The sequence below is a fragment of the Corvus kubaryi genome, unplaced genomic scaffold, assembly GCF_017639235.1.
Source record: "Corvus kubaryi isolate FWS band 111438036 unplaced genomic scaffold, C.kubaryi_AGA036_p1.0 37300, whole genome shotgun sequence".
Lineage (NCBI taxonomy): Eukaryota > Metazoa > Chordata > Aves > Passeriformes > Corvidae > Corvus > Corvus kubaryi.
This window is the reverse complement of record NW_024581093.1, coordinates 5133645-5143871: the sequence shown is the minus strand read 5'-3', so window position 1 is coordinate 5143871 and position 10227 is coordinate 5133645. Positions and strand designations below refer to the sequence as shown.

The following is a 10227-nucleotide window of genomic DNA, read 5'->3' as shown; positions in this document are numbered from 1 at the left end:
TTGCTTCATCTCATCTTCCTCTTTTTTCCTCTCCTCTTCCTCCTCTTTCTTCCTCTCCTCTTCCTCCTCTTTCTTCCTCTCTTCCTCCTCCTTTTTATCCTCTTCCTCCTTTTCCTCTTCCCCCATTGTAGTGTTTGGGGAGCACAAAGACAGTCTGGAAAGGAGAAACTCATGAGGTAAAATGCACAGAGTGTGTGTGAGCCTCACACGAGGAGCCCTGCGTGTTCAGTGTTTTCTGGCTGAGCCAGCGTGGCTCAGGGCATCACCCGTGCTTAGTGAAGCTGAGCACTGCCCTTGTGGGAGGTGGGAACCTCTGTGCTCACCCAGGTGTGCCGGGCTCAGGGGGCATTTTGGGGGGCTCAGAAACCCCTTGTGAGCGTGGATGGACACCTCTCACCCCCCTGCTGCAACACAGCTCGCTCCTGGCTCTGAACACACTGCCCAGCCCTCAGGAGAGCTCAGCAGGGCTTTCTTTTGGGAGAAGCAAGGATGGATTATACAGAGACAACTTCCATTTCTGAATGCCATTACAGCTGGGACTGTAATGGGAGCAAGGTCCAAGGCCTCTTGCCTTGGGCCCAAAATCTACTTACAGGAGCCTAAGCAGAGCCTCCCTCACCTGTCCTTTGCAGGGCACTGTGATCATGGCTCTGCTACCACCTGCCCTAACCAAAATCAGAAGACATTTGCTCAAACACCTTTTGGGTCCTAGTGGGCAATGCCCCCTTTTTGGAAAAAGGCACCTCGGCCACCAGCTCCACTGCCAGCACTTTCAAGGATGGATGCCCAGGGACAGGCTCATCCCCTCCCATGGCCACCACACTGTGACTGGAGAACACAGAGACCTGCCTATCAACAGCATCTCATTTCCCCTACCTGTCTTCTTCCTCCTGAGGTTCCTCCTGTATGGTGGGAAGGGAAGGAGCAGCTGCCTCCAGCTCAGCCTTGTGAGCCCAGGCCGTCACCCCTTCGTTAATCTGGTCATCATCGATCTCTTGCAGAACGAGATGGGTCTGCTCCTGCTCCCCAGGGGCTGCATGAACTGAAACAGGAAGGGGGAAAGGGAGGTGGTGAAGTGACAGTAGCACATTCTCAAGAGGCCAGGGCAGATCCCAGGTTTCCTCTGCTCGATGGGGCAGTGCTGAAGCAGCTCTCAGCCTGTGCAGAGCTGGCCAGCCCTGCTGCCCCTGAGTTGTGCTGGACAGATACCTTGGGCCCCTTTGCCAGAAGGAAAAAGAAAATTCATCATTTTGTCCCAAGTGCAGCCAAAACCCCGTGAAACCCTTGAGCAAGCTGGTGTGGTGGAAAGTATCCCTGCCCATAGCAGGGGGGTTGGAACTGGTTGAGCTTTAAGGTCCCTTCCAACCCAAACCATTCTGGGATTCTATGAAACCTGTAACCCTCTGCACACAGATGGACTGCTGGCTTCCCTGCACGTGTAGCCACCTCCACCAGCAGTGACCTGGCCCACCTCCAGGCCACGTTTTGTCTCTCCTTGCAATTTGGAAGAGCCCAAAGCCTTTCCCCTTGTGAACCCGCAGTGAATTGCTGTCCTAGCGCAGCCCAAGGGCCTTGGGTCTGCAAGGCCCAGCCCAGAGCCCACATCACAACGCTCAAGCACTATGTCCTGTCCACTCCGAGCACTCTCCCAGGCAAGGAACATCCCACACCCTTGTCACTTCCCAGCATCACTGGGGGGCTGTAGGCCAGCTGCAGAGTGAGGAGTCTGACCCATGATGAGCCCTCTCCATGTCCCAGGGGTACCCATTCTACCACGTCAGGCTCATGCCAGAGAAATAGGAGGAGGAAGCACATCCGCTTACTGTAAAACCAGTTTATTTTGAGGTCTGCCTGACAGCAAAACTTACATGTCCACAGCAAAGCTAATAGGAAACGTGCAAACTGAACTACAGAAAGGCAGGAAACCCGTGCAGTGTCATATCTGTGGCTTATTTACCCACCCCATGGTGTCCACAATGCCTTTAGCCCATTCCCTCTGGATCTCCGTTAATTAAAACATGGGACAGCAATCAGGGAGACGGCTTTTAAAACACACCATGACTTTTTGATACATGATATGAAAAAGAGGTGAATACTAAAACCATGTCCTGGTACAAGCAAGATTCATTATAAACACAGGGGATGGATCTCAGGGAGGTCTCTTGGCTCACAACTCATTGTTACAGATGCCTGGATGGTCCTAAAGAGATGTGACAGTGGGAGATCTTAACCTGGCCTGGCAATACATCAAGGGCTTATAGAAAATATGGAAAAAGACTTTTTACCAAAGTCTGTAAGGACAAGAGGCAACAGTTGTAAACTGAAAGAGGGGACATTCATTTTTGACACAAGGAAGAAATAGTGTACTGTGGCTGCCCCATCCCTGGAAGTGTTCAAGGCCAGGTTGGATGGGGCCTGGAGAAACCTCATCTGATGGAAGGTGTCCCTGCCCATGGCAGAGAGGTTGGACCAGATCATCTTCAAAGGTCCCTCACAACCCAAACCAGTCTACTATTCCAAGGTCTGTACCCAAAACCTGGGGTGCAGGGGCTCTCACCCCCCTGAGTCCAGTGTGTCTGCCCTGGCCACAGCTGCCTGCACACCTCTGGGCTGGAGACAGCCCCTGGAATCCCTTCCCTGCTGGGACATTCCTGCTGCTGCAGTTAGTGCTGCAACCATGGAGATATGAGCTTTAGAAGGGAGCAGCTGTAGTTGGGGGTAAGGAAAGTTTGGGTAAGTTCTCTGAGAAGAGCCCGGGCAAATATTTTTAACCAGTAAGTCCTACCTATTCACCTAGAGATTAACCTCACCCACCTGATTTGCTGCTGCAAATCAGAGCCCTTTCCACTTGCTGGGAGGAAACACTCAGTTATGGAAGAAAAGCAACAAGGAGCTGACAAGAGGTTTATAATATTAAACCTCAGAGGGAGAAGTTGATTCAAAGAAGCCTGGAGATTTCAGCTGGGGGTCTTGGGATGAATATTCAGATGTTGTGGGGGGCCAGGAGTGCTGGGAGACTGCAGCAAGAGGCTTTCTGCCACTGAGGTGTCCTGAGTGATGCTTTTCCACCATGCTATAAATTATAGCTCCCATCTCATAGATATCATCCTGCAAAACCAATAGCTCCAATTCCCAGACCGAAGAGGGAGCCAAGTGGGACAGCCCTGGGACTGGGTCCCTGTGCCAGCCTTGGGTCCCCACTGCCCCAGCTGGGAAGGAGCTAGAGACCATTTGCAGGTTCCCCTTTGCTTTTCCTCCCCAGCTGCACTTTCTCCTCAGGTTGGTCTCATTTGGGTGTGGGAAGGGCTGGTTTGCCACGGTCTTCGTTTTCCATTTGTTTCAGAGGCGCTAAGCCCCTTTGCCCCCTGAAACAAAAGGAGAAGGAAAACATTAATGAGCGTGCTGGCAGTTTGGTGCCAGGGCAGATCTCTTGCTCGACTTCTTTGGGCAGGTTAAGTGACCTGGAGATGCCTCGAGGCACCAAAGCCATCTGGGCACCAAGGCTGTGCCCACCCAGCACACGCAGTGGCATCCCTGGCTTTGCCTCTTTCTGAGGCAGCACACACACCTCCAGTTTGTACAAACATGTGGAGAAAAGCCTTCCCTCAGGATTTCCCTCTCTGAGGTTCTGCCAAGGGGCTGCTGGCCTGGCGGGAGCAACTTCCCAGCATATCCCTGGGGCTGTGCATTTTCCGTGTGCCTCAGCAGGTCCCTGCTCCCGTCAGTAGCTCCCACAGCCCAACGAGCCACTCCTTTCAAGGGACAGCACTTGCACAGTGTAACCTTGCCCAGACCATTCACAGAGGCAGCTTTGTCCAGCATCCCCCAAAGTGGTTGGTGTGGGGAGCCAAGCCCCTCTGCCTGCAGAGCTGGTGCTTGATCCCCTCCACAGGCAAGCAGCAGTGTGAACCCTGCAGGTTTCCCCACAACCATACAGACTCCATTCTAAGACATCTAATCCCAGCATTTTGTTTTCCTGGGGTACCTTCCTAGACATCTCATGCTAGGCTTGGCTAACAGCCAAGGAGGGAAAGAAAGCAACAGGTTTGAATTCCCTTGTAATTCTTTGACCAAATCCCTCCAGTTCCAGAACAGCTCTGGACAGACCTTGATATCAGCACTAACTTCAAAACCTGGGGCCTGAGGATGTGAGATGCTGCACTTGCAGACTCCCTCAGCCTGAGTTCTACCAAGCCCACACCACAACTCCACGACAGCTGCCTCTTCTCAAGTGTCAACAACTTCCCATAGCTTCCCTGGGGGATTCCAGGGGCTCCTGAGCTGGCACCCAGGGCAGACCAGGGGATAAAAGTTGCCAGTGACCCCTCTTCCCAATAACCTTCCTGACAGGCTTGGCAGTCAAACCATCATGACAAGATGGAGCCATCACTTACTTTGTTCCACAGGACTTGAGGTTGCTGTGGCCACTCCCTGTCAAGAGGAGAAGGGAACCATGAGACATCACCTATTTTCAGTAAACCTTAATTTTTACCCTCAATGCCCCATTTTCAGTAAAGGTGGCCCTTTTACCCTAAATACCCCATTCTTGTGGCAAGGTGGATGGCTTGGCCATGGGCACAAGCATCCCCACACTCAATGGTACAGGGCAGGAGCACATAAGTGAGTTTGCCTGGGGGCCAGGGAAGGAAAGGAGAGCTTTGTAAAGCTTCTCCTTAGAGCTGGGACCACCTCTGGGTGAGATGCCAGGGCATGGACAGCACCCAGTGCTGCACAGAGAGGAAAGGAAACAGTAAAAAAAGCACATGCTATGGGATCTCTTGCTGCTTAGAAGCCAAATACTGGCTTTCATCAGCTAAGCAGGTCATGGGGAATTGTTCTCTCTATGGAACTTCGTGACAGCCCAAACCACAGCAGGTCCCAGCACTGGTCTAGGGTCATCTGCACGGCAGGGGACGCCCTGCTTACCAGGGATGTGGTGTTCCCGTGCTCTTTCCCTATCGATCAGACAGCATACCTGTGTGTCCTGCGCCTCCCTGGTCACCGGCTGTGGCATCACCTTCTCCAGCCCCTGGACAAACCAGGTGAACATCCTGGAGGCAAGACACCACTGTTAGACCTGGCAGCCAGAGCGTTTGCTCCCACATCAGCCGTCCCTCTGGCCACCGGAGCCCGGCAGAAGGTGCCACTGTGGTTACCTGCCGCTGTCCACAGCCACGGACTGAGGGCTGAGAGCGGTCACTGGCCCCGGCTGCCCCTTGGCTGCTGCTGCCGCTGGGGTGCTCTGTCCGGCTGAAGTGCTGGATTTTGACTTTGCCTGGGTTTTAGTCTCTTTTGTGCCTGCTCAGGTTTATTCGAAAGAGGAAGGAGGATAGGCAATGCAGCAGACATAAGTTGTTGGGAAGAGGAGTAAGCCAGGAAGGGGACAGGCCTCGGGGGCTTCCCTGGCAGCCTCTTCCCTGGGGACCCAGGCGGGGACGAGGACGTGGGCAGTTTGGGGACAGAAGTGGTGTAGGGGCGGTGCCGTGATGGCGGGACCCGTGTTCCCACCCCTGCCAGCACAGTGGGAGCCCCGGGCATGGAGACGAGGGGCAGTGCCAGCAGCGGTGCCTGCCCGCAGCCGGGCTCTCGGAGGCACCCAGGGAGGGGGATCGGATCGCTCACCTTCCACCGCGCCTTCGCTCTTCTTCGGCTCGGTCTGCAGAGGGACAGAGGGACGGGTGGACGTGGCAAAGCACTGCCTGCGGCCTCAGGACACCCCGGGTGGACGTGTCCCCCAGCGCAAGAGGACCCACATGCTCAGCCCCACACATCCCCCGCTGTGGTCTCAGCCCCATTTCCCTGACAACAACCACTAAACCCAGACCCCAGCGTTGCTGACACCAGTGGGTCTGTCCCAAATGAAGGGTCCTCCCTGCATGCAGCCAGGTTGAGGGACACCGGGACGGCACCCAGAGATCTCTGTTTGCTCTGCTGAATTCCCTTTTCCTCCCCACGGTCCCAGCTCGGGTGTGCGGGAGGATGAAGGCAAGGAGCTGGCTCCACTCTCCTCTCTACCCGGTAGCCCCTCAGTCTTCCCGAGCTGGGCAGTGCTCACCTCCGGCTTTTTCATCCCCTCAGGCTGCGGCACAATCCTCTCGAAGCCCTGTGACAGCCAGTTGAGCACCCGCTTTCCTGCCCTGCGGGGAGAGCGCCGCGCTCGGGGAGCTCATCCTGCGCTCTCCTGCCCTCCCGCATCCCCCCAGCCTCTCTGGGCACCCACCACTCCTCCGCGTCGGCCTCCGCTTCGTCCTCAGACACGTCCTCCTCGGGATCGAAGGGGGTTATCTCTGCAAGGAGAGCACTGCTGTGGCCATGGGGAATCTGCACTGCTGGGAGCTTCAGGCCAGCACAAGGGGACAAGAGTGCCAGCATCACCCATCAGGGAGGTGGGATGTGGGAGTCCCAGGATGCTGCAAACTACAAACTCCCAGCTCTCCTTACCCAGACTGTTGTCCTCATCCCCAAGGACCTGGACCTCTGTCTGTAAAGCCAAACAAACTGTCTGAAAATCCGACAGCCAAGAGGGGGATCATCCCACTGAGTGGGGAGGGAAACCTGCTCTTTCCCCAGGGATGGATGAAGACAGAAACCCATGCAGGGAAGGTTTAGTGCTCCCAGTTAGCACTGGGAGAGTGATAAGAAGGAAAAAAGAAGAAAAGGTAAAAAGAGATAGAAGCTCAAATACCAAACCATCGCCCAGATCTGTCTCCTACCTCATCAGCAATGTCGATGCTTGTCTCGAAGCTCTTCCCAAGTGCCTGCAGCCCTGGAGCTGGCTGGGGAATCACCTTCTCCAGCCCATAGGAGAGCCAGGAGAGCACACTACTCCCCACACTGCCAGGGAAGGGTGTGAGTCAGGCTGGGAATGCCATCCAAGGCATCCAGCCCCCATCAAAAAGCAAAATCCCAAGCAAATCATGTTGCACGCTGAAGGGTGCAGGAGCCATACCTCTCAAACACAGAACTTGAGTCCTCAGAGACCACAAACGCCACCTTCTTTTCCGTTTCTTCAATGGCAGCAGGGAAGAAAAAAGGCAAGCTCCTATCACCACTCTGGCAGCCCCCAGGACGCCAGGCAGGAGTGGGACAGGCGGGTAAAGGAGCACTGATGTGCAGCCTGAGCCAGTGTGGGGCTTACCCTCAGTGCGTGCCTGGTCAGCAGCATCCGTGGGGCCGCTGGCCTTTCCTGTTGGTGCCTTCAGGGCAAAAGGCAAAAGGTGTCAGAGAGCGAGGCACAGAGGACACTGTCCCTGTTAGAAGCTAGTTGCAAACTCCAGGGACTCCCCATCCTTTCCTGCTGCTTGCCAGCAGCTCCGAGTAGGAATACATCCTGGCCCCCATCCCTCCTGGGGATGCTGTGGAGCACCCCTGGGTGCTGCAGTGCTGGGGATGGATGCAGAGGCACCAGGCATCTCTCATCATGCTCATGGTGTCCCCATTACCCCCCAAAGTGGATCCCTGCTCACCTTAACTGGCTCTGGCTCCTGCACAGGGGTCTCCTCTGTCACATGGGGCGCCGGGGGCTGGGGAACCACCCGGTCGATCCAGCCCATCATCCCGCTGGCTTCGGGCAGTGCCGAGGGGTCTCCAGCTGGCAAGAGGCCAGCAGCAGGGGTGCACACTGCCTAGGGAACACTGGCTGCACCAGCTGCTCACGCTGTCTCCAGAGCAGCCCAAAAAGGTCCTTGGTGTCCCTCCGTTTCCACGTCCTGCTTGGGAAACATGGCACTGCAGCACAGCCAGACCAAACCCAGCTCAACTCCTCATCCCTCACTGCTATTGTGAGCAAGCACTCTCTATTTGAAGCGTACAGTTAAACTTGCTTTTCCTAAGGGTAGCTCCTCATTTAGGTGTTTTATTTTCACAACCTGTCCGGACTAGGAAGCCATTGCAGACAGATCACAGAAGTTGTGATGGTCTGCTCAGAGTCCTCTACTCTCCCCATCATTTTTCATTTGAGGGAAATTGAACAGTAATTTGAACAGATTTTTTTATGAGGAAGTTCATGTCCCAACGCACATATCCCCTCTTTCTACCCCTATGAAACAACTCTGTTCCACTGCTTTTCAGCCACTCCCCAGGTGGTGGCTGCTGGGGCAGGTACCTGCTGGGGGCTCTAGCAAGGGCAGCAAAGGCAGCCAGCACCAGCTGCTGTGATGTTGATAGGGTAGGTGAAAGTAAGATGTTGCAGGGCAGGGATTCAGCTGTCCAAAGCTCTGGCTGCTTGGTCTTTTTGGGTCCTTTCCTTCCCTTCGTGAAGCATCTCCAGGCTGGGATACACCAGCAGTGAGCCAAATGATGCTGCACATTCCCATTCTTAGGTACCAGACAAAAGTCTGGGGGCTCTCATCCAGCTCAAACTGGGGGTGTCTCCTGCTGTTGCCCCTCCAAAGAGCTGCGCTCTGCCCAAAACGCCCCTCTAAAGATACCCCACTCTGCTCAATGAAGGGCTCAGGAGCACCTCAGACAGCCCCCAGGTGACACCTGCGAAGGGCAAAAGAAAGCAAATCCCTGAGCTCCTTCCAGCCCGGCCAGGAGACTGCACAGGAGTTTAGTCCCAGTTACACACATGATCCCAGTCCCACATGCAGCAGGTAGAGGCTGGAAGCTGCTCAGCACTGGACTCTTTGAATTAACCCCTCACGCAGCTTTCAGGGATGCAGGACGTTTTCAGTTCCCTTGAGATGGCTCACTGGGGGCTCTCCAAAGCCTGGCTCCTTAAATCTAAACAGGCTGGGGTTTGCAGGAAAGGTGATGAGTGTCCTCAGCCCTTTGCTTGCCTGCACCTCGGCAAGGCCAGGAGCCAGGTTTGGATGCAGCCAAAGCATCGCTCCATGCAGCACTTTCAGCCCCCAGCACACCACGGGCAGGGTCAGCTCTCCCAGAGACCCTCACACCCCAAAGCTGGATGGTGTGGCTGTAAAACACCTCCCAAGAAGCCTGAAAACCAGAAACCGATTAAATTACCTTTTGTCTCTCACTGGATGTAAGGGATTAAGGAGCTGTGAACGCCCTGGGAACAGCAAGGAAAAGCTGGCAGTACTGTGCAGCAGAGGCATTTCCACCCATGCTTTGGCACTTCACAGGTCCCGAAGAAGCCGAGGGTTCACAGACAACTGAGCCCAAACAACCCCAGAGAAAGCCCCGTGGGGCTGCAGCGAGCCCCCCTTGTCAGTCAAGGGCTCCTCCTCCCTCGACATGAGCTTGTGCAGCTGTAAAAGGCTGGAGCATACGCCTGTCCTCGATCTGGGAAGGAAAGTGGAGGGCAGAAGCCATTCCCCTGCCAAATCTGAACAAGAACTGGGCAGAAACATTTGTGGGTCCCCACAAAATTAGCTGCTGAAAGAAATAGGAGTAAGTAGCCAGGATTTGCCTGCAAAGGCATGAAAGAGTTGGCAGTCTCATGCATCCTGCTGCATTGCAGGCATCCAGCAGTGCCACCACCTGTTGTGGCAGTTCCTTTTGCCAGCCAGCAAAGGGCCTTAGTCTCATTTCTAAGAGCAAGAAGGGCACAGACCCACAGCCTCATTTGGAGCAGGGAGCACCATGGTCTTTCTTTCCCCCTCAGCAGCTGATCAAACCCTCCACGTTACCCAGCCCTCACAGCACTGCTCCCCACGGACCGGCACAGCTCATCCTCCGGCTCTGTTTCTGAGCACCAAACCCCCCTGTGATGTGCAGAGGTGGCCCTGCTAAATCCCAGCCACGTCCCTCACCTCCAGTGCTGCCACTTACCCCCTAGGCTCACCACTGCCTCCCTGGGAAGCCACCCCTTGGAAGCGTGGGCTCCCTTGGCCACTGCAGCTCGTCACTGACTCCCCCAAACCCACCTCAATCCGCTCAGGGCTCTGTGAGGATTAGCCCTGCGCTGCCTGCAAATGGGATTACTGGCACTCAGCTGTCCCGAGTACCCAGGCTCCCAGCAGCCAGCCTGGTTTCGGTGCAGGGTGCTGCAAAGAAAATCCTGCAATCAAGCTTGAGCACCCTCAAAATCCGTGGAGCCACCAAAGCTACCCCAGGCACTCACCGGCAGTGCTGTGGGGAAGGCAGTCGTCTCACCCATATGCAGGTGGGTGCAGGGATGTGCAGAGCAGCAGCAGTGGAGCTGCTCAAACCCCGTGGGGTGACACAAGGTGACGTGCTGAGGGTGATGTGCCAAGGGTGCTCCACCCACAGTTCTGCCCCAGCTTCAGAGCAACGAGAGCAAATCTGTGCTGGGTTGAGCTA

The 10227-nt window shown here is 55.3% G+C and overlaps 1 protein-coding gene across 1 annotated transcript in view; it reads right to left on the bottom strand.

The window, feature by feature from the left end:
- Window positions 1-9824, bottom strand: part of CNGB1 (cyclic nucleotide gated channel subunit beta 1) — a 29232-nt gene extending 19408 nt beyond the window's left edge. Inside the window, exons 1-14 of the mRNA XM_042027736.1 lie at window positions 9736-9824; window positions 7467-7709; window positions 7139-7196; window positions 6950-7007; window positions 6714-6834; window positions 6442-6481; window positions 6221-6287; window positions 6056-6137; window positions 5623-5656; window positions 5157-5298; window positions 4976-5051; window positions 4395-4431; window positions 877-1042; window positions 49-154 (exon numbers count right to left, since the gene is read on the bottom strand). Coding sequence (XP_041883670.1) covers window positions 49-154; window positions 877-1042; window positions 4395-4431; window positions 4976-5051; window positions 5157-5298; window positions 5623-5656; window positions 6056-6137; window positions 6221-6287; window positions 6442-6481; window positions 6714-6834; window positions 6950-7007; window positions 7139-7196; window positions 7467-7556 — 1077 coding nt within the window. The 5' untranslated portion in view covers window positions 7557-7709; window positions 9736-9824. The remainder of the gene's footprint in view (window positions 1-48; window positions 155-876; window positions 1043-4394; window positions 4432-4975; window positions 5052-5156; window positions 5299-5622; window positions 5657-6055; window positions 6138-6220; window positions 6288-6441; window positions 6482-6713; window positions 6835-6949; window positions 7008-7138; window positions 7197-7466; window positions 7710-9735) is intronic.
- Window positions 9825-10227: the final 403 nt, after the last annotated feature.